At 37.6% G+C, this 24,339-nt stretch overlaps 1 protein-coding gene across 2 annotated transcripts; it reads left to right on the top strand.

Moving 5' to 3' along the window:
- Positions 1-2,101: 2,101 nt before the first annotated feature.
- LOC101855026 (rho GTPase-activating protein 24) lies at positions 2,102-23,320 on the top strand. Of its 2 annotated transcripts, none has more exons than XM_013083497.2 (8): positions 2,102-2,252; positions 2,552-3,128; positions 9,247-9,493; positions 10,417-10,527; positions 11,076-11,205; positions 13,106-13,418; positions 14,774-14,938; positions 16,555-23,320. In XM_013083497.2, the coding sequence occupies exons 2-8, from the start codon at positions 3,117-3,119 to the stop codon at positions 17,614-17,616; spliced, it is 2,040 nt and encodes a 679-aa protein (XP_012938951.1). In that variant the 5' UTR covers positions 2,102-2,252; positions 2,552-3,116; the 3' UTR covers positions 17,617-23,320. The 2 variants fall into 2 exon arrangements, with proteins under 2 accessions (XP_012938951.1, XP_035826106.1); XM_035970213.1 differs by having other exon boundaries at positions 2,140-2,184.
- The last annotated feature ends 1,019 nt before the right edge of the window (positions 23,321-24,339 follow it).

Here is a 24,339-nt window from a genome sequence, read left to right as displayed (position 1 = left end):
AATAAAAAAAAATTAAACAAGTGGAAAGACAATGGTGGTAGAAGTAATGATGATGCTGTATAGTGGTGGTGGAAGTAATGATGATGCTGTAGTGGTGGTGGAAGTAATGATGATGCTGTTGTGGTGGTGGAAAGACCCCGAGTTGTCGGTTTTATCGTACAGTACTTAGACACTGCCATTTGGGTAGATCTAATGAGAGTGCAATCAGGGTTAGGCCTGATACTTATAGGTCGGTGAGTATCACTCCGAACACTTATTCAATATGGAGAGGTTGATTGTGCTCGAGGTGCTCTTGTTCAAGGAAACAATATAAAGAAAATACTTGTTTAATAAATGTTTAATCAACACACAACAATTTATCGTTATCACAAGCCATTAAATCTTGACCGTATTTGGAATACCACGTGATCTAGATCTAGATATATATCTAGAATCTAGTCTAGTTCTATACTAGATTAGACTAGATCTATAGATCTAGAATCTAGATCTAGAATCTAGATAAGTAAATAGTCTAAGACTAGAATCTACACACGAACCAAGCCAACAACTCACAGTAAGCCTTGCCTAGATTCTAACTTACAGTCAGGTAGTCTAGTCGCTTCCTCATGACCATACCTCGAGCCTATCCTATTAGTTCAGTTCAAATACACAGGAAAATATCAACATCAACAGAAAAAATAAAAGGAGTTCCTTGATCAAATTCTCTAAACGAGACAGGTTTTAGTGTTGATGGACGCTCTTGAAGTAGAGAACCAACTAAAGTGAAGAAGGCTGGGCAAGACTGGTGGTGAATAGAATCCTAGTCCTAGGCTATTAGAGTCTAGATCTGCCTTCTTGATCTTACAGACTACAGAAACTGTAGCCTATTTAACTTTCATCTTTCGAAAACTTAAAAAAGCGACCAACGATTACCTTCACAGTACATCCAGAAATAACACCAAGATTAGAGTTGGGAGATAATGTCGAAATGTATTCCAAGTGAGTCAGCTTACTACGTTCAGTATTCTAGCAGGCTAGAGATCACTCATCATTGTTGAGGGAAATTATTGTGCCTGACGTCAACATTTTTTGTGCAGTTTTCATTATCGTTCTTGGCGAGATTACAATATTAATACCTCTTTTTTGCCTATTTTTTTGTTTGAACGGTATGATCTTAACCCACAATACAATGACATATTTTTTGTGGCAAACTATTAAAATAATTATCAATAAATCATAATTCACATGAACTGTTATTTTCTGAGAATCCTTATCGATTTTCGAGATAGAAGAACAGCACTGCCTGTTTGGATCTTAACTACACACAAAATAGCCTTATATCTAGTACCGTTCGATCAAAATTAATGTTTTTACTGGAGTTAGACTACACTGAGAATTGTAATACACCGTTTTCGGTGATGACTTTATGAAAAAGATTTAAAGAAATCAGAATTATATGTAAGCTCTTCTACAAAAGATAAATGTCCCTCTCTGTGCCAATACAAACCAACGTGCAATCAGAAAGAGAGTTTAAAGGCCTTTTATTGTGTTGACGTCAGAATTAAGTCGTCTATCCATGAAAAAAAATCGACTATTCCTTTTGTTGTTATTTTCATTTTTTTGTAAATTAAAAAAAACAACTGACAGGACGTCAGGGAACGGAAGTTTTCATGGTTACTAATTAGCCTACTGGTAATGAAGAAATTTCATGACCAGTACCATGAATTAAGTAGATCTAGTCCGGGCCCCCGCACCTATATGATAAGAGTGCATTTCACATTATTTTCAGGGCCTCTGATGTGAGAAAATTGAGACTGAGTTTCGTATTTTAATTGTATTAGAATGCATTTTAAACTTCTTCAACATTCAATTGATCATTATTGTATGTCCTTTCATATTTGCGACCTTAACCATAGGAACATGAAACTTTGATTTTGCAAGGAGAAGAGGGCCAACCAAATTACAAAGTATACTTCTCTTACGACTGGGAATACATTGTTGGGGCCTACATGTATCTGTATTGCAGAAATTTAAAAAATGGACAGGATCTTGTCCTGATGAACAAATGAGATCAAAATCTCAAAGTTGTGTATTACACATTGAGGAAATCTGGCAACCGCGAAAGTGGGTGGAGGACAACAAGGAAGCGGAAATGCAGTGTGTTTTGATCTGGTTTCGGTCTTCTGTAAACAGTTCAACTATTTTGTGTGTAATAAAAATGGAACAAAAACTTCTGAACTTGATTGAATATTGTTGAACTCGAGTATAAATGTGTACGATTATTAGTGAACGCCCAAGTGTGAAAGGCATCTTTAGTTACCTTATAACTGACCGACTATTTTGTTTATTCAGAGCAGACCCAAGTCAAAGTGCAAGAACTTAGATATCTAGATCTAGATCTAGAATCTAGATCTAGATTCTAGATCTATAATCTAGATCTAGAATATATCTAGAATCTAATCTAGTCTAGATCTAGACCTCTACACTTTGACTAGATATCTAGACTAGATCTAGAAAACCTAGATTAGTCTAGATCTAGATCTAGGCCTACCTCAGTTTTTTGTCTTTTCAGGTTCAACTGCAGTTTAGCTCCATCGGTAGTGGGCTGTCCCAGTGGGCTAATTAGCGCGACTGCTATAGGACTATAGGCTATGAACATTTTAAAATTTAGGCGTTGTTACTAGATCTATTAATTAACCACCATAGTTACTCGTGTACCGGCTGCTGTGTTAACAGTTAAAAACTGGATTTCTAACGGCGCAGGTGTTGATACAACGAGTACAAGATAAATCTGGAAGTCTACAATTCCACTTCATTCTTGTACAATGACAGTGTTATGATTGTAACAGTAACTTAATATTAGATCTAGAATCTAGATCTAGATCTATATATCTAGTAGCCCTAGATCTAGTTATTGATAAGTCTCTGTTCTATGTCTCAATTCAAGTACCCGCTGTTGTTTTTTACCCTGAAGTAGAGGCCGAGGATACATGGTATATTAGAAGTCCATGAAAGGCGTGAAAATGAAGTACTTAAGTCTACACACTGACTGAAGAAGTCAAGTCAAAGACAGTGCAGATGCCTTTTTTTGAACGAATCGAAGATTGCTCCTGAGAGTGAGAGGCGAACAATTCAAGATGTTGCCTATGGTTAGTTATTAAGTTACCCAATTGATTTATAATCATGTGTGCTGTGTACTGTGTATTGTGTATTTTTTAATGTTTTAATGTTGTTCTCACAATAATTTATAATTTCATTGCTCTGCGGAGCATTTTTGCATGAATTGAGAGATTTTTTAGCTCTTTTTACAAACGTCATTTTTGATGATTCTTATATTACAAGTTACTTGCTTCGATCATGGTGAAGCTGTGAATGCAATGGAATCAATGAAGAACATCTTTACACATATTTAATTTTTTACTTTCACTCCTGCACACAGGCTGCACTATTTTGGGGGCCAAACTGCAGTATTTAAAAAAATTTTTGTTGTTGTTACATTGCAGATCGATCTCGCACTTGTTGTAATCTTAAGTTACTGTATTTTACTTTCGAAGTGATTATTCGGACTCGAGTCCGAATATGAAAAAATGTTATTCGGTCTCTGATTCGGGATCACTTCAGGCAAAAAGGCGTTTTGTGCAGGAGCGGAGTTTTAATCTTATGATGAATTTGAGGCCGGCCTGAAAAGTTATAGCTCTTCTAATAAATGTTTATTTGTCAAGAGGTCATCAGAAGCAATTAAAGATGGCTCGTTAGCATGTGTCGGGGTCGGATGGGCGGCCTGCACACGTGTGGCTGTGTGCGTGTCGGGGAGGGTGGTTGGGTCGGGGGGGCACTATCGGTCCAGCTTTGAACGTCGCATACGCATCAGTCTTTTTCCCCCCAGCGAAACTAAAAAATGGCGGAAAATTGGAAGCACTGAACGTTAGATCTATAGAACGAAGACACTTCCTTTTTTCCGGACCCGAGTCCGAATAACATTTTTTCATATTCGGACTCGAGTCCGAATAAGAATTTTTTTTATTCAGACTCGAGTCCGAATATGAAAAAATGTTATTCGGACTTGAGTCCGAATAACGACGGCCTTTTACTTTGGAGTTAAAAGTAACGAAGTGACTATTCGGACTCGAGTTTGAATAGAGAAAAATTATATTCTGACTCTGAATTGAGTCCAGCATGATGTCCGTTCCGACTTCCGACCGTTGTTCCTAAATATTTCCAGCATTTACGAACAGTTTTTCAATTATAATGATAACTGTCGAGACGTGAGCTTTAATATCCAGTTACTAGATCTATCTAAACTGGCCCTCCCTGCATCATTGGTATGAACAGAACGATCAAGTTGAGCTGACCTTGCCAGGGACAAAGTTAATTATGTCGACCAATGAGACTGCGCATAGCGATTTCGCACTCTCGGCTCGCTGGGGGAAGAGGCCATAGCGTTTTGTGCGATGTGATAAAAGAAAGGAAGAGGCTAGCCGTACTTAATGACGGCTAGACTGGCAGTCTAGCCGTACTTATTCTTAATACTTAATATGATGGCTAGACTGACCATTTAAAAAAAAAATAGGCCTACTGAATTGTAAACATAAATTTTTAGTGTGCAGTACCTAAAGTATTTGTATTTGAGACGGAACCAGGTGCCTTAATGACAGTGCGTGTATTTTAAACCTCCTGTTTTCTAATGTTAATAGGGCCTAAGATAAGTACGGCTAGACTGGCAGACTTCTTGGCTAGCCGTACTTAAGTACGGGTAGACAGCCAGGCTAGCCGTACTTAAGGACGGCTAGACTGCCAGGCTAGCCGTACTTAAGGACGGCTAGACTGCCAGGCTAGCCGTACTTAATATTGATGGCTGAATTGTAAATGAAATTTTTAGTTTGCAATACCTAATGTATTTGTATTTCAGACAAAAACAAAAGGTGCCTTACTGACTTGCATGTATTTGAACCTGAATAATTACTAGATCTAGATCTAATGAGACCTGTGTACTTAACAGGCTTGAGTCGATAGGGCCAAACCTAGATCTAAGTACGGCTAGACTGGCAGTCTAGCCGTACTTAGGTACGGCTAGCCACTTCGTAAAAGAAAAGAAAATTACAGAAAAACTATAACACACAACAAAATGAAATTAAACATATATATGTTGAAACAAAAAGGATGGTGGAAGTAATGATGATGCTGTAGTGGTGGTGGAAAGACCCTGAGTTGTCGGTTACCTACCATGTACTTAAACACAGCCATTGGGTAGATCTAATGAGAGTGCACAATTCATGGCGCACCGGCAGTGGGATTTTAATTGCCACGGGGGGGTTCCCCGCCGGGTGCCTTATCACGTTGGGGTCACGGGGGTCAGCTCCCTGTCGCTGCTCTGTCTAGGCCAACTTAATTTTTGGTACTTTTCAACGTACAATTCTAGGTGTATCCTTGTATTTATGGTAATTCTCATTTAGTCCACCCAAAGCATGCATTTCTGCTCTTGAGACTCAAAAAAGAACGGACGTTGTAACTTGTCTGGTTATTTCGTTAGACGGGCTGGAGTCGGCAAGCGTGAAAGAAAAAAAATCAATATATAAAAAAATGACCTCTACAAAATCTGTCAAATTTTGGAACATGAACGACATAGCATTAGTGAAGATGCTCAAAAATGATGGAATCTGCGCGCTTATAATAAAAAGCGGTTAATTTTGCAACTTTATCCATCGGGCACACAATTCGCTATGAAGTAATTCCTTCAAATACAACTTTATGTGTCTAATATATTTATAATAGTGAATATTCGCATATTTTCTCGAAAGTTTATAAAAGTTACCAGGAAGTTTCTCTATGAAAAGTGCAAATCGATTTTAGTGCCAGAGTTCATCTTCAATGTAATACACGAACAGTATCTGATACACTCCAAAAATTCCTTACTTTTCTTAAAACGCTAAGTATAGGTTTTGTAAGTTAACTGAATAATAGGGATGACTTCTCGTAATTGGGTTATAAGAATAATTTCTAGCTTTCCAGGGACACTGAGTCAGCACCAGACTTTTCCAGCTTTATTCTTCGTTTCTATGACCTTTTCAATAAAACTGACAATGTTCTGGTTTCTTTACATTCATAATTGTGTCCGCGCATATTTCCGACACAAAAACTAGGAATGGATGTGTTAGTTGTCATTATTTTTATTCCATACAAAAAGTTTTCTCTACCCATTTATTTACACAGTTTTATGGGGTTTTTTAATCGCTTATATTATATTTTTTTTAGTTGTGTGCAGGCTGCCACAGACACAGCATGATTCATGAACAAACGCAGAGTAACTTTCTCTTGTTTAATAGTAAAATAACAGCTTTAGAACGCTGATCGTCTTTAGTTAAAAAATGCAGATGTGCTTCTTTCTTCTCTTATAACTTGACTATTACTATTCGCGCCGATTTAAGATTTTTCATGGTAAAAGACATGATATTCGTAGTCGGTTTAACACAGATTTTGGAGAGATCTGTCGTGCCTTTTGAAAATTATCAATCATTTATTCATAGGTTTTTAACTAAAATAGAACAAATTGGGTACTCTACAAACACTTGTCTAGAACAAAAACTAAGACACAGAAATTAACCATTCTAACGCCGAATAAATCCAAGACATTGAGCTTTTAGTACATCTGCGTAATGTTTTGCTGTGTGGGATGGGGAAGAAGTTATATCGTTTTAAACATAGTCAAAAATGCGAACTTCCTAACCGGCAAAGTTGCTTCAGGGCTCTTTAACCCCGTGACCCCGAGCCAGGGAGCTCCGGCGGGCTCCTGAATCACGCTAGCTAAAGGTAACAGAATCGGACGAAAAGTAACACTGTGAATTACACAATCCTAGTAGGCAATTCTAGTTCTAATTCTGGTGTTACGTAAAATCCCCCGATGACCGTATATTATGTAACCTCCTTGCACTCACAAGACTCATTTAGAAACTGAGTCCGAATAAATAAAAAAAAATTTCGGACCCGAGTCGGAATAGATGTTGTTGTTGTTGTTGTTGTTGTTATCGATCCAGCAACATCTGGGCTCTCGCCCTTCTGTCCAATGCCATGTAGTGATAAGTGCAGGTTTGCTACAGTTGCTGTAATGTTCCGTAGAGTGTGTTGTCGAAGTTAGGTCTCGGAGGGAGAAGGGTAGCTCTGATGTCATTTAGGGCTGTACAGTGGAAAAGGTGATGTTCCAATGTCTCATATGCATAGTCACACAAAGGACACATTGGGGGAAGTTCTGGTTTTATTCTGTTCAAGTGAAAGTTGAGCTGTATATGTTCTGTTCGTAGGCGGAAGATCGTGGTCTGTTTCTTTCTCTGTAGGTGGTTGATATTGCCATTTCATTTTGTTGTAGTCATATGTTTGAAAACTGCTCTGCCTGTCTTTCCCAAGGCCCATCTGTTCATCCAATCTTGTTTGCTGTTGCTTTTAATGATTTGTTTTGCAGTGTTGTATGAAGTTGGAATGTTGGGTTGTTCCTGTCTAGATCTCCTTTTGGCGAGTGTGTCTGCTCTGTCATTTCCAGGTATGTTTGAGTGTCCAGGAATCCACTGCATCACCAGGTTGACGCCACAAAATGTTATCAGATGATGGGAGCCAAACAGTATATGTGTCAAGTCTTCGTTTAGATGGTGATCATTTTCTATTGCTTGCAAGACTGATAGTGAGTCAGTGAAGATCACTATACTCTGTGTTTTGTTTAGATGAGTGTCAAAAACTGTGCGGAGATGGTATAGTGCTGTTTCAATTGCTATCATTTCTGCGTCGTAGTTGTTGCATTTCTCTCCACAGGCTGTAGAGATCTCATTGGAACTTCCATCTGGGTATTGTATTAGTATTCCATATCCGGCTTTGGTTGTGCCTTTGAATGTTGAGCCGTCTGTATAGACATGTATCCAGTCATCTGAATAGCTGTCGATTGTTTGATGTGATGCAAGCATCAACTTCACTGGGTCTGAAGATTTTGTGCTATTGTCTCTGAGAGAAGTTTTAATGATTGTTTTTTCCATAGAAATGTGGGAAGGGATGTTTTGGTTGACTCTTTTGGTTTCTCTTCTGTTTTGTGGTAGATGGTGGCTCTCCATTAGTTCTGTGATGCGATGCATGACTGATTTTTTTGAAGTCGTTTCTTTGGTTTCCATGTTTCTACTAATTTCCTGTTTGGGTGGTTGGAGCACATTCTTTTGGTTCTTTCATGAAGCTCCAAAACTGCTTTATCTCTGCGTCTTCCCAGGGGTTCAACATTTGACAGAGTCCGAATAGATAAAAATTATATTCGGACTCGAGTCCGAATAGAGCTGGCCTTAAAGTAAAGGTGTAGCCTGGAAATCATACTATTTTGGAAGGGACATCCTTTGAGTTTGTTTGTATTTTTAAACAATTCTTTTTTTTTAAACAGGGTAAATATCTTCTGATGCCTTGGTCCCTCTAGCTTCTCTTTCTTTTTCTTTTTTTGTTGTTTTGGGAGCTTGTATAAAGGCCATGTAAATCTGTGGTATTGTGGTTATATATATATTATAAGGTGCTCGTCAAAATAATGAAATCAAAGAAACCAGCATTTTTCCACTGTTGGGCAATCTTTGTCCTTTTTTACAATGGCTTTTTAACACCTTTTGTTTCCATTTTAGAACACATTCTCTTTGTTAACTTTATGGGAAAATGTTGGCCAAAGACACATACAGTGTAAATTTTGCAGTTTCCAAGGACACTCAAGCTTTGGAAGTCAGCAAACGTTGGCAGCTATTTTTTCGCTAATTTTACCTGACACCAAGCAACCTCCACCTCCTTCAATATAGAAGCAAATACCTCAAATTCTATTCAAGGGGGGTGTTTTTTTTCATCAAAGGCAAGACAAGTTTGTAAACAAGCTTGAAGATGATACCAGTAACTCCAATATGCCTACACCCAAAAATTGATTAGTGTCTATCATGTCATGACTCAGATTCATCATAATCTTCTCCCAATAGTCTTGATTAAATTGGAAGGGAAGGTAGTTCACAGGAAGTTGTGAAAGTACTCCTTCCAAGGTTGTACTGTCACCTCAGGATGCAACTCTGAAATGGATGAAGACTGAGGAAGAGGTTGAAAGATTAGTGAAGTGAAGGGTTAAATAAGAGTTCTGTTTCAAGAAGTTTGTGTCGATAGACTGCCTTCTTGTGTTTCCATCCTCAAGAGTTTTTGAAAAGGAAATTTCTTTTAATTTGAAGTTATTCAAAAAAAAAATTCTGGTGCAATTCTATACCAATGTGTTTTCTTTCACAGCCTCTAAATATGAATACAAGCACTAGGAAAACGAAGGATGGTGTGCAAGGATGGTTAAAGCGTAAAGGTGGAGCCCTGAAGACATGGCCTCGTCGTTGGTGTGTTCTCAACGACAAATGTTTTTTCCTGTACAACCGGGAAGATGACCAGAAACCTCAGGATATAATTACTCTCGACAAACAGATTATTGTGGAACCACCAGCAGATTACAATGACCCAAAACAAGGCTATTTTGACATTGTATCAGGTATATATTTGTAAATATGTGAGGATAGTTTTGCCGATGTCAGAATTAAAAATTTGGGGGGGGGGAGTAGGAGTCAGTTTGATCTCTTGTCTGTGATGACAAACTGTATTATCCAATCATTTCCTGTCTTTTTTCCTTCCTGTAAAAGCAGTTCTCCAGTTCACTTTTGGTCTCAATGTTTTTGCTTTCTTGTTTTGTTGGGGTGTTTTTTTGTTGTTCTGTCTGATATTGTTACTTGTACTGATTTTATTGTGCACAGAATCAACCTTTAGTCCTTTTAAAGAAATATTGTGACTTGTACTGATTTTATTGTGCACAGAATCAACCTTTAGTCCTTTTAAAGAAATATTGTTACTTGTACTGATTTTATTGTGCACAGAATCAACCTTTAGTCCTTTTAAAGAAATATTGTTACTTGTACTGATTTTATTGTGCACAGAATCAACCTTTAGTCCTTTTAAAGAAATATTGTTACTTGTACTGATTTTATTGTGCACAGAATCAACCTTTAGTCCTTTTAAAGAAATATTGTTACTTGTACTGATTTTATTGTGCACAGAATCAACCTTTAGTCCTTTTAAAGAAATATTGTTACTTGTACTGATTTTATTGTGCACAGAATCAACCTTTAGTCCTTTTAAAGAAATATTGTTACTTGTACTGATTTTATTGTGCACAGAATCAACCTTTAGTCTTTTTAAAGAAATATTGTTACTTGTACTGATTTTATTGTGCACAGAATCAACCTTTAGTCCTTTTAAAAAAATCCTTCTAATTATAATTGATTCTTGTCAAGTTTTTGTTAAGAGGTACTAGCATGCTTTTCTTTGGGATTTACTTTAGACCAATGGTATGAACATGCAATGCACACCCACCCAAAAACTTCATGAAAAAAATGTTGTCTTGATATTTTGTAAATACAGAACCTCAGAAGGAAAAACCTGATGTGTTGCACTTACTGGCTGAAACAGAAGAAGAGAAAAAACTGTGGATTCATTCGCTGAAAAAAGCGCTGTATGCCAATAAAGGAGGAGGTATTTTATTAATTAAACACTAGGTTTTTCAAATGCCTTATCTTGTTTTTCCTCTGTTCCTCCATCTTCCATCTAGATCATTGATCGTCTTTCTCCTTTCTCTCTTTTCCTTTGTTCTGCCTTTCCTTCCCTTTATTTTTGTGTATTGATATACAGAATAACATAATCAGGTATTTCTTATGGAGATATTTACCATAAAAATCTAGCTATAATATTTTAGAAGCTAAGTAGAATGTGTGTGGAGAACTCACAAAACTATGCAAAAACGTCTTTTCTTTTTTTTTATTTGCAGATGCCGTTTTTGTCCCTTCCCCTTTTCTTTTTTTGGCAGCTTCCATCTCCCTTTACTATTGTGATATTGAATGCATGTTTTTTCACGCAGATGCTTATTCCAAGAACTTTTTGTTTAATTTTGTGTGTACAGCATGAGGCAGCTAAAATGATAAATCTTTTAATGTATGTCATTTCACCATGATAATCAAGAAAATTTGATTGTACTGTATGTGATTTGAGAAATCTGTATTCTGTATTGAATATTCCTTTCTCAGCTTTGTTCAGCCAGTCTTTGGAAGACATAATATTTTGGGAGAAAAAGGAGGGTCGTCGAATTCCTTACATTGTGGATGAATGTGTCGAGTATCTGTACAAATATGGACTTGATGTTGAAGGGTTGTTCAGGTTTGTTTCTTTTCTTACTGTGTTATTTAAAGTCTCTTAGGATACTAGTGGTGGGCAAATTTGCCGGAAATGAGTAACAGCAAATCCCAGTACCAAATCCAGTAGATACTCCCAAATCCCAGTACCAAACCCAAATCCTGGGACTCATGAGTAGAGAGTATACTCCCCTTCTTGAGTCTGTCGCGCTGCGTTGAGTAGCAGGAGCAAAACCAAGTAGCAGAGCAAAACCAAGTAGCAGAGCAAATCCAGTACCACTACCAGTTACCAGTACCAGTAGGCCTAGGCCTAGCAGACGAAATCCCGTTGCGCGCTGCGCGACTGTGCACTGTGCGGGCGGATGTGCGACATTAGAACTTGCCTAGGCCTACAATAGTGCGGGTTTTGGAATTAATTGGCCTATCACAACATCACAACTTGAGGACTGGTTCACTGGGGGGGCTCTGGGCTCTGGGCCCTGGGCTAGGTTATGTTGTACATATCTAGATCTAGATCTAATAAATTCATTATTATTTGAATTAGAATAGTCGCGTGAAGAGATTTAGGCGGGTGCTTTTTAAAATGATGTAGATCTATGTTTTGGAGGAAATGGGGGGGGGGGGGGGGGGTCGTGGTCCCAGCTTTAATATGTTGGTTTAATTGTTTATTCAAAGATCAAAAGCTAAGAAAACAATTTAAAATATTCCTAATCCTAAACGTGTGTTTTTGTTAAGAACAATGATCTAGTCCCACATGACAAGAAGAACAATAACGAAGAGAAGCGAGGCACTGGCATGACACAACAGTGCAGGGCATAGACAAACACATGTGTTTAGATATCTAGACACTAGACAGCTGCTTTCAAACTTTTCAAACACCCTTTCTTCATCCAATTAGGCCTAGGCCTAATCTAGTCTAGATCTAGTTTCCCCACCAGCCCAAGCGAAAGCGATACAAACAACACCACCCCCACCCCTCATGTCATAAGCCTGTCGTCTCAAGCGCCCCAGCCGTAGATTTAGGATTTGCTTTCGTACTGGTAGTTGGTAGTGGTAGTGGGAGAGTGAGAGGCGACAAGGCCTAGGCCTGGGTAACTGCTCTGGAGCAAGTAGTGGGTGCGCAGAGCAAATCCCAAATCCCAGTACCAGTTACCAGTTACCAGCCAAGTGAGTAGGAGTGTCCCACCTTTAGAAAGTACAATGGACTCGTCCTTGCGTCGTAAGCTGATGATTCCAGCTTATTCCAATGAATAAGGAGGGGAAACAAGTCCGTGTGATCAATTTTTAGTCGATTTACTGGTACATTTTTTGAAGGACTAGTTTACTTATCGCATACAAGGTTTTGTAGTATTTGTATATTATTTTGAGATATTTCAGTTTAGAAATTAAGCAAGCATATATTTCAAAACTTTGTTTTGTTTCGTACTTTTCAAAGATTTGGGATTTGGGGTTCCAGGTTTTGGGTAGTCTCACTCACACTAAGTACCAGCAAATCCCATAACCAAGTAGCAAATCCGCCCGCCACTATAGGATACTACTGACTCCTAAATGTCAATTTATCGAATTCAATTCTACAACTTTTTGTCTCATGATTACTTCATAAATGCCAAAACAGTTCTTTGTGTGACATACACTTGTAAAGGTGTAAATTCTATATATGAGACAACAATTATAATGAAAAATTAGCACATATAAAATTGCAGCTTGCACTGTGTATGCTTTCCAGGAAGTTGAAATTGTCTGTCAGGTCTGCTGGGGTTTCGTAATAAAATGGTTTGTAAAGTGCATAGAGATTGCTGTTGAGCAGGAATTTTTGCTGTATAAATGCAGTCTTTTATTATTTTTATTAAAATTTTGGATAATTTTTCTTTTCATTTGTTTAGAACATTTCTTCATTTAAGACACTGTGATATTGTTTTCAACAGGCTTCCAGGTCGTCAGACATCAGTGAAAGATATTATAGCCAGATTTGAGCAAGGTCAGAAGGTGTCCTTTGAAGATTCGGGAACAGATGTGCATGTTGTCGCTTCTGTGTTGAAAAATTTCCTGCGCGAACTTCCGGATTCCCTCATTCCGTGTGACCTCTTTCAAAAGTTCATGAACATCGCCCTGAGATTCATGAGTGCAAAGACTGATGAAGAAAAGGAAGGATTTGTAGGAGAACTGTCCAGTGCTATGAAAATGATTCCTCAGGACAACTACGTGATTCTTAAGTACATTTGTAACTTCTTGCGGGAGGTTTGTATAGCTGTGCTTCTTATCTGATATTGCATTATATGTGTCTTATGAAGCAAGATGTGAATAGGAATGAATAGGGGAACAATATTACCGGTAAAGTAAATATTGTTTTTCCAGTGGGATGATGAACTTAACTGTTCATTTATTTTTTCCTGACATCCTTGCTAAGAACTTTGAGTGGGAAATGATTGTTTGCAGTTGAAAAAATATTTTCTGCCTTCAAAGCTGGATAGTGTCTCATGTGTTTATCAAAGTCATTTGAATGTCAGTCTGAGCAGATGGTTGCTAGCTGCTGTTGAGTAATCAGCTCCTTTTAACTTTTTTTCAGTATAGTTATATCAAATTAAATTATTTTCCTATTTTATATCAGTTGAATTGAAATATGGTTTACTATGCTGACTTTCTGTATAGTGCTGCACAGCTGATCATATGCATTGAAGGAGAATTTATTTGAAGGTTTGTTAACATTGAAAAAAACTCACCTTTTTAGTGATCAAGATTTATCGTAGTCATTGTTTGTACCAAAGGTTGTTATTTGATATGTGAGTGTGTGTGGTGGTTGGAGGGTGTTTGATCTGAAAAGGATTCTTCTGCCTTAACTCATTGCTGTAGTGACAGCCTACGAATACTTGTATCCAGGCAGCCTTCTGATTACGAGAAAGTCCAAATCCCTCTATGTCTTTCTAAAACTTGCTCCAGTCCATCATTTCCAAGTTTTTTATAAAGCTCTTTAGAGTTACAGTTCTTGCACTTCCGCACGCTTATTGTCCGCTAATTTTGTAGCTGTTTGGAGGGAAAGTTGGGTGTGGCTGGAGGCAGCCCAGGTTGGTGTGTCTGCTAAGGGATGCAACCCAGGTGGAAATGGGTTATAGTTTGAAATTTACGCTTCAAGAAAATGCTAATCTTCATCAGGTTCCTTTTTTTTCTCGATTATTCTATACTGTCAAAGACTCTTGTGCTTCAAGTGTGACTAGTAAACTCGCTGCTCGCCAACTGAAGGTGTAGACCTACCCCTTTTATTGTTGGAATGTCAAAATTGAATGTTTATACTGAGATCTATTTGTATGGATATCTAATAATTATTTTTGGTCTCTGCTCTTTTTCTTTCTTTTTTTTCTCCCTTGCACTTTTCCTCTGTTGATTCTTCCTGTTTTTCTGAGTTTTTTCCTGTGCTACATGACCATTATTGTGCTGATGTGCTTCTCTTTACTCAAACAGACAAAACAAGCTCTTTTTTTTTCCCATTTTTCTTTTTATATCTAGCTACGAGGTCAAGGCTCTGCCCTCAAAATGACCCACACTTGTCTCATTAAAAAACAAAGAAGAAATAATTAAATGGTTCTCTCTTCACACAGGTCGGTTTGCATGAGAATCAGAACAAGATGTCCATGTCGAGCCTGGGCCGAATTTTTGGCTACAACATCATCCGGCACATTGACCGGGAGAACTCGCAGCTGTTCCTCTGCACGGCCGATCTGAGCGAGAACCTGGTCTTCATGCTGCTCTTCTATTTTGACCAGGTGTGTTGAAACTTTGATTTGTACATTCTTTCAGTTATTAAGGATTTTTTTTGGTGTCCTTTTTGGTTATAAAAAATGCTGGATATACTGAAATACCTGGCTACTACAAGTATGCTGACATATAAATCTGAAAAGAGGTAAATTAGATCATTTCTTTTGTTTTTGACATGTTATAACCTTGCAATCAAAAACACTAGCTCAAACATTCAGTTTACTATAGTGTTGTGGCAGAAAAGTTTCCAGTGATTTTATAGATCCTAGTGAAAACACTCAAAATGTTCTGTCACCATACAGTTTTTATCTCTGACACTTAGAGAGTTATCTGAAGACACCTGGGAGTTTGTATAGTGCTGTGAGATTTTGAGGAAACAAAACTGCATTGGAGGTTCGAAGCGTGAGCTCGCTATTCATGCTATTCGAATTCTGCCGTCGAATGTTTTCCCTTATGTATATAATAAGCCCAGCCCTAACTTCTGCTATTTAACATTCGCTAACTGTTCACAGTGCCGTTGAATTTTTTTTTTCTTATAATAGATAAGCCCAGCCCTAACTTCCGCTATTCACAGCGCTGTCGAATGTTTTTTTTCTTATATAAGAGAAGCCTAGCCCTAATTTCCGTTATTCACAATTCGCTAACAATTCACAGCGACATCGAATGTTTTTTTTCTTATATAAGCCAAGTCCAGCCCTAACTTCTGCTATTCGAAACGCTTTCGAATTGGTTTTTTGTTATATATGATAAGTCCATCCCTTACTTCCGCTATTCAACATTAGTTAACTATTTACAACGCGTGTCACTGAACGTGCGTGTGTTTTTGTTGCAGACAATGCAATGTGATCACATCACGTCACCATTTCGCCATAGCGTTTCAAATTTCGAATAGGGAAAAGGGAGCTCGTAGCGACTAATTTCATGGAAGAAATAAAACATTTGCTGCGCTTCAACTTCAAGAGTCCATTGCCCTTGCTTGAGCTTTCCCTGGCCTGACGAGTGAATATTGAATAGTAATAGACATTCTTTAGAGGAATGTTTTATAACTCTTGTTGGCTTCTCTTATTACCCCGTCTCGCAACCATCAAGTAGAGAGTATTTCTGTATTTATCTCATTGATTTTAGAAATAATGTGCTTCAATTTTAATACGTTAAAGAAAAATGAGACAAAAATCCATTTTTTTTTTTTCTAAATCACACAGCATTCAAATGGCTCTGCCACACTTCGAATAACTGTGATTAGTGCAAAAATCCTGAATGTCGAATAGTAAAGTTGAATAGGTACAGCTCTAGTATTCTAGAAAGAGTTGCAAAAAAAGCATATATTTACAGTTGAACTTGCTCTAACGGCCACCTGTACAAATGGCCACTTCACATTTCCTCCTTGCGTATTTTCACGTTATAATGACACTGTAAGATGTCCACCTGTCATAGACAACCACTTTTCTCCTCTGTTTTATGTTAGTCTTAATTGTATTCCTATCTTTTTTTTCAATAGTCAATTGTCTTCTTCTGCCTCTGTTGTTGGTGGATTTTTTGGTCTGTTCGATATCGTTCCCTTGCTTTCATTGTGCTGATTTGACATTGTTCCAGTATTGCATCTAACATCAGCTGCTTGTTGCAGGTTTTTATGCTTGAATACAACGAGGACAGTGCCCCAGAATTTGCTGTCCCGACGGCCGATCTCCTGCATATGTCACACGTCCTTGACATTCCTGTTGTTGCGCCCTCTGCCAAGCCTAGCTCCTTTGCTGATCTGGAAGGTATCAACATAAATGTCTCACCTCCTGGCAGCAACAAAAGTTCAGAGAGTTCGATGAAAATTACTGAGGACTATTACTCTCCCGTTGACCCCTCAAAGCCTCTACCAGGCTGTGCGAATTTTCCTTTTGCAGATGACCAAGTGTTTGCAGAAACCCGTGTTCCCAAACCTGCTGCTAGGAAGAAAGTTTTACACCTGAGTCTCTCAGAGCCTCACGGGACTCGTAATACAACGAGTCCACCCATATCACCCTCATCTCCCTGCCCCAATGATGGGGAACCCCCTGTGGCTCCCAAAAGGACGAAGTCGACAAAGCTTTCAAGAAATCGGCGTGCTTTGGATCGGAAGAGACCTGAAGGTTATGTGATGGTTGACGGACAAAAATCACCGAGATCTCCGGGTGCTCTTGAAGGTGTCAACACCCAGGATGTGCTAACTGCTCTGGCCAAGGCTAATATCCCAGCTAGGGGCTCTCCAAATGCTAGCCCATCATCAACCTTGTCACGGTGCTCATCTAACAACGATTCAGAGCAGGATGGGGTCGCATCATCTTTTGAAATTTTGTCTTCTGTTCCAGAATCTTTAAAATCTACCACTGAAACTAAAGTAAAGATGAATGGGAAACTAGAACTGCGTTGTGAAGATTTGAGCAGTCAAGTTGAAACGCTGAAGAAAGAGTTAAGTGATCAGAAAACTCGTTACAAGGAGAGAGTGGGGGCTCTCAAGGCTCAACTTAAGGATATGCGGGAGAAGTATGAACGTCGTATCGAGACCATGCAAACTGAGGCTGCCTCCCAGAGGCAGGACCTAGAAAATAAACTGGCTAGCGAGCGAGAGACATGCTCCGCAGCTGTGGCCAACACTTACAAGCTACGTGAGGAATTACATAGATATCAGATGCAGTATGGGGAGCTGCCCTTCTAGTCTTCCCTACATTTCAGGGCACTCCCCACTGTGTGTGGCGCACAGGTAGCAATGGCAGTCTGCTCTATCAAAGGAATGGGCACTTTTGTATTGTTTTAGTTACAGATTAAAAGAAATGCACTGAAGTTTCATTTTGTGCTTATTTCAGTCCAGTAGAATATACAGTTTTTGCTTCTCACTCAAAAGCTCAGGAGTTTTGTTAGAAATAGTTATGGCCATCCCCGGGTCAACGCATGTACTGGAAGATATAGGCCTATAGGATAATACTATACTGCTTTGTCCACACTTGTGTTTATAAAGTTTCTAAACCTTTATTTGCTTTTGTAGAATAGCTGGTACATTGTACCTTTTAGTGTGTTGTGCAAGGTGTTCTACTTTTGCAATCAAATTTGCTTACTGTTGATTTTATTATAGTGAAGTAGTTATCAATTTTTTTGCTGCATTTTTGTTTTGTTAAATGATTTGATGATGTCTTTAACGTATATAGTAGGGACATGTTTGCTTAGTTTTTGTTCTGGATAGAGCGTTTAAAAATGATACATACTTTTTTGTGGATATGGTGTAGTTTTGTTATTCATAGGAGAAAATTTTAAGTAGTTAACCTTTCAAACAAAAAATGCTGTACTTCAGTTAAGTCATGTTGTTTTCACTTAATTCTCTATTGCACCATGAAACAGATTTACTCTTTTGGTATAATCTAATGTTACAAGGACATACTAATGTAATTCCAAGACACTTCTCAAATTCCCAACATTATTTTTTGTTTTTTGCTCAATACTTAAGATTGTGTGTGCTCAAATCTTTGAAAATATTCATACTGTGTTGACCATCTCTGATTTTTTTTTCTTTAGAACTGTTGCATATATGAATATGAAGAGAAAGCAGTAAATTTTTTAAATGGTATTGCTCTTTTAATTATTGTGAGGAATAAGTACATTTTGGTCAAACTATGTGTTCAATATGCCATAAAACCACTTGATTCTTGTCTGCTTTCTAGTTGAAATAGGTCACTTTCCTTTATTATAACATCATCGTCACAAATAAGAAGATGCCTTCACATGATTCTGAGACTTTCCTTTATGAAGTGGTAGGACAGCAACAAATGGAAGTATTGAAATTATTATAATTCTGTGTGAGGAGAGTGAGAAATAAGTTTTTGCCTTGTTCCACCTTCAGGACAAATGTGTCATGACGCTGTGGAATCAGGTGCTCGTCAATTTTTGAGTGTATGGAGTTATTTGTGTCATCTTAAAGCTTGTTTATATGTCTTGCTTTTGATGGAAGAGTGTCCTTCTACCTTGAACAGAATTCTATTTTTGTGATTGATGGAGATGAACGATGCCTGATGTCAAAGGTAAAAGTTAATGAGAAAATTGCGGCCAAAGTTTGGTGATTTTAAAAGTTTGAGTGTCCATAACCATAGTTATTGCAAATTTAAATTGTTTGTGCCTTTTAATATTTTTCAGAAAAAATCCACACAAAGCGTTCTTAAATGGACATTATTATTGGACATTTTAACGTTTGAGCAAAAAAAATTTTTTTACTAATGTTGATGCAAATTGCTTTACGGGCAGAAAAATGTTAATTTCACCGATCACCATTTTGACGAGTGCCTGATTTCACCACACATTTTTTTTTGGGGGGGGGGTTGTTGTTGGAGGATTAAACTAAGCAGCAAAAAAGCTTAAGTGAAAGAATAGTAGGCCTACACCTGCAAAAAAATTTATTTTCCCAAACCTTTTTATGTCTTGTTGGAGTTCAAAAGTTTTCTGACTTGCTTTGTGACTGGTTTCTCTTGAAAAACTTTGTGTTAACTTGACGAGTGAGACATGATGAATGAAGACAGCTGCTATGTTTCAGTGCTTTTGTCATAAAAATATACAATGTCTTACTGATAGGTTTTTTAATCTGTGTGTGGATTTGCTCTTTCTACTTATTTTTTAGTACTACTTTAGTCTTCATTTACTTCCTGGTACTTATATGACTTTTACAGAGCCAGCAGTGCCATCGAGCGGAAACATCGAATCTAAATAAAAAAAGACAATGTTATCACATTAAATGCTATTGGCTATGTTAAAAACTGTAGCCATTATGGGAGAAGGAGCATGGATAATGGAGCATGCCTGTGTTTTACTTTTTACTTTTTGGTAATTTTTTACCCTTCAGCCCATTGGTATATTTAATTTGCTGCAATATTTGCGTGCCATTTACAACACTGTTTTCGGCCGGTCACAATGTTGATATCTTACAGAAATGTAATCAGTATTTTCAGCCTCACAGTTTCCTCTGTACATTAATTTTGCAAGTTACATTTTTTTTACTCTAGTAGCAGAAAGTATTTCCAAAGGTCTAAGGTGAAGCTGAATGCAGGCTTTACAAAACTAGAACTTTTTTCATAACCCTTACTAGGTGCAGAAAGTGTCTCACTATCCAGGTTTTTTAACACTAGCAGCTATCATGTGTCTAATAGTGCTTTGGTACGATTTGCTCCTTTTACATTGTCATTCTTTTTAGTAGGCCTATTTGCGTGTCATTGCCTGTTGTTTCTGTCGGCGTATTTTACTTTTCCCCGCTACACCCAGATGACTGTTATTGTGTTAATGTGCTTGTCTCGATGAGTGTATTTGGTGTCGGTGGCCTGGTGGTGAGGCTCTCAGACTGACAACTGTAAGGTCATTAATTCTAATCCCATCAGGGGCTTGACGTTGTGTCCTTGGGAAAGGCACTTAGCACAAATTTTCCTCACTTCACCCAGGTGAGAATGGGTACAAGGCTATAGACAGTGAAAGATCTTGTCAGTTTGTTAGTGTTTGAACTCTTAATCAACTTCTTGCTCTGTAATGCTTCCAAAAGAGCAGAGAATAGTTTTGAGTGTTCTTGGGTTGCTGGAGTAATAATATAGTGTGTAAAGCGCATAAATCTTGCTGTTGTGTGGGGATGTGCGCTATACATATGTCATTCATTGTTATCATGTATTGTCCTAGTCTGTTCCTCATGAAATATGTCTAATATGGTCCTGACCCACCGTAATTAATTATTCGAATAGCTGCTAGATTTTGCATACCAGCAACATGTTTTTCAGTAGCTCTGTTGGTGATTTTGTCCCTTCCTCACTGATTGCCCCTGCTGATTGCACTGGATCCTCCACAATCATGAACGCAAAGTACTTGTTATAATGTTAATGTTTGTAACTTTAATGAAATATTACATGCATATCTCTTATTTGCTAATTGTTTATGACCATGATGATCTTCTTACCCTTGCCTTACATATATTATATGTTTTCAGTGATACGTGTATGAGCTTCCATTAATTGAGTTACTGAAGGCTTTTTCTCAAACTGTTAATTTAGCTGCCACACTGCTGCCCTGATTGATCAGGAGTGATATGTTTTTGTTTTATCCAGTTTTCCCACTTACGACTTAGTAATACTATCGAGGCAGGGAACATTAATTGGCAGGCCAAATGTTTGCTTCTTACTTTACTGTGGGCATTTTGGGGTTTTTTAAATTTTAGCTTGTGGATAGTGTTGTAAAAACATCTGCTCAATCAAAATCGTGGCTTGTTTTTATTGTTGCTCTTGTTGTTATTGGGGTTTGGGTTGTGGTTGGAGTAGGGGGGATATTGTAATTGTTGATGGTGTTGAGAAAGGAGTCGTGAATATTTTTCCCATACGCTATAAATATTTAGTTCTCTATTTCAGATTGGAAGGTTCCACTTTTGAAGCTAGCATATATGATAACCAGTGTACTACTAGAATAATTACCGTACTGTGGGTAACTGAATCAGAGCTGTATTAGTAGGGAGATCAGCTCTTTGCTTCAGGACATTTTTTTTTGGGGGGGGGGGGGGGGTTTCTTCCAAAATGGCTGGGTATTTTTTTCTTCTTTTTTCTGAAGACACAGATGATTTGTCACTGATAAAAGCAAAGAGACATTTTAACATTTTAGGTCATATTTAAGAAATAAAATTCTGGTTTGTTAATGGTAACAAAGAGGAACCCCCCAAAAATCGTCTTGGACAAAAGAGTTATGAATTTTTTTTTAATGAAAAGAAAAGTTAAGACTCCATAAGAATTATGATTGTCAGATCAAAAAGTCTTGATTAAAAAAGTGTTCTCAGTGGAAATACTCCATGATAGAAGAGAACCTACAATTGGCATATAATGGAAAGCAGAAAGGCTGGACATAACCAGATCATAATGACAGCTACAACAAAGAACATTTTTTAAACTGGAGAAAGAATCAAAATTATTGAAAAGTCAAGAAGATGAAGGTTCTGTGATTGCACCTGAAGTTTTTTTTTTACTTTGCCCAGAAAAGTGGATGAATTATGCCTGTGCTCCTTCACATCATGTGATCAATTTTACTATTTCAGTATTAGGAGTGTGTACATTGCTACCTTTCAGGCTTGATAGCTTACCAGTATGCCAGTATATAATTGTGTTTGATAATATAAATTTTATATAATATTTAAATGATAAGTACCAGCCTCACTTTGCCCCCTTCATGATGCTTGAGGAATTGTGATGTTATCTGTAATCTTTACTGATTCATGTGTGAGGCGAAAAATAATTTTAGGGACTGGCCTTGTAATTTCTATCCTTTTGCACTAGACGTGTATTCAGTTATCGCATCATATGCTGTTAAGGCGACAAAAAGGTTTTAAAAAAATTGAGATCAAGTTTAACTGCCTTCTACTTTACGACAGCATTCTGACCAAAACTTTGTTTGTTCTGTGGTGCTGCTTCATTACTGGGAATTTATTTTCAAAGAAATTTCAAAATATTCTCAGGAAATTTTAAGTGCCTGAGCACTCAATTCTTGTTCCCAACTCTGCCACATCCTGAAGTTCTTTCAGTACCTTTGAATATTTCTGTTGTTCCTCTCAAATTAGTGACTTTTCAGAGTTCGTTTGTGATGTATGTTAGTCCTTTCTTTATCTTTTGTCCATTCCATTTTCCTTTGTTGTTTGAAAGACGTTTGAATCAGCTAACTTTGAGTGATTGCTACAATTTTTATCCTTTTAAAAATCTTGTATGATGTTACTTCACGCAGTTATTGTTATATGCAAAATTCCATATCATTCAAGTTTATAGCTCTTTGATGTGAATCATTGTTCTGGATGCAGATTTTAGCTTATTGATGATCTTCAATCATGGCCTTTAGTAATACCTAGCTTTGTCTAATTATTTTTGGCCGAGTGATGTGGTTGGTTATGAACTTGACAAACGTGCACTAGTTTGTAGCTGGGACTGATACAGAGTTGAAGTATTTCTTTCTGTACTGAGAACATTTCTGTTCATCCCTGTGTCCAGGCAGCGAACTGTTCTGAGTAATGCAGGATGTTTTTGAAACGTACAGATGCTGACAAAATTTTTCTGAGTCTTTTGTTTTGGAGTGTGGAGCTTTCTTTGACTTTGAGGACAAAAAAGACCATAATTGAAATCTTTAGGAAACCCAAGTACAGCAGTGAGTTTGTACTCCGTACCCAACCATGACCCACACAAATGAGCAAAGCCTAAAAGTTCAATAGCAATGGATGCATTACTTCTACTTCTACTGAAAATGGTCTCAAATCTGACTTGTTTGAATGCTATATGTTCAAGGGCGTTGCCACCCATTCTGTTTTGTGGGGTGAGCATTATTCATGACTGTGAAGAATTGATATTATATGTATACTACTAAAGAGATGTGGAGTGTTCACAATTTCAGAGTTATTGTTTCTTTTTCTGTAACTTGGAGCCGACAGGTTTTCAGAATTTTGTTCCACTGTCCAAGCTTAGAGATTTGGGTTTTAATATGTATAACATTCCCTCTACAAACTATGTCTATCTTGTAAGGCCTACTATGTGTTCTGGCACTTTTAAATTTTCTGTTCTTACATAATCTATTGGACACACCGTCTTTGGAGCTCGACTAAAACAGTATTTGTATTTATTGACCTTTGAACGATTCAGAAAACCTCATAGATTGTCTAAGTCTTCTTTAATGGTCTTCACTGGCGTCATTACTGGAATTGATTTGGGGGGGGGGGGGGGGGGGATGGAATGATTCTTGGATTTCTTTACTATAATAACAACTGTAATTAACATTTTTTTTAAAGGGGCCTGACATTTTGCCAGCAGTGTTGACTAAGTTAGAATTAGAGGAGTCTTTATTTAGTTTTTTAAAAATCCTATTGCTGTACTGGTTATTGTCTTAGAACACAGTGGAAAGACAAATTTGTTGCTCAAAGCCCAACAGGCTAATGCAAGAACATTTCTTTGTTGATAGGGGATATTAGTATTGGCTCATGTTTGTTGTTGTGGCTATTTTCTTTATACCAGGACACGTATGTGCTTGGTGGAACCCTAGTCCTATATCATCAGGTGTTTCTTGTGTGATAGTTACCCAAGTATTGCATTTTGTTTTCTCTGCAATGTTTATTACAGCTTGATTAACACTGAAATCTGTTTAGATACTTTGTAGTTTTTGCATTCTATTTCCAGATACAAATCACGCCTGAAGCTGCTTGAGTTTACTGGACTTAAAAAGTGTGTATAGAGATTATAGTTATATGACCGAATTGTATTGCAAGTGCTGTAAAACTCTACATACTAAAACAATAAAACAAAAGATTATAGTATAGGGTTTATGACTGTCAATCAGTGGTGACTATTACAGATTGTGTTTTCAAGCTTCTTGTCTAACTAACTGTACAGATGTCTTACACACATGACAA

This window comes from Aplysia californica, unplaced genomic scaffold, assembly GCF_000002075.1.
Source record: "Aplysia californica isolate F4 #8 unplaced genomic scaffold, AplCal3.0 scaffold00236, whole genome shotgun sequence".
NCBI classification, from domain to species: Eukaryota; Metazoa; Mollusca; class Gastropoda; order Aplysiida; family Aplysiidae; genus Aplysia; species Aplysia californica.
Note: the sequence above shows the minus strand (reverse complement) of the source record. Positions and strands in the feature narration are given on the sequence as shown.

Bases quoted from the DNA above. Each gene is read 5' to 3' on its own strand.
- LOC101855026 (XM_013083497.2), top strand. The intron at 13,419-14,773 runs GTTTGTATAGCT...CTCTTCACACAG, and splicing joins TTTGTAACTTCTTGCGGGAG to GTCGGTTTGCATGAGAATCA. The intron at 14,939-16,554 runs GTGTGTTGAAAC...TGCTTGTTGCAG, and splicing joins TGCTCTTCTATTTTGACCAG to GTTTTTATGCTTGAATACAA.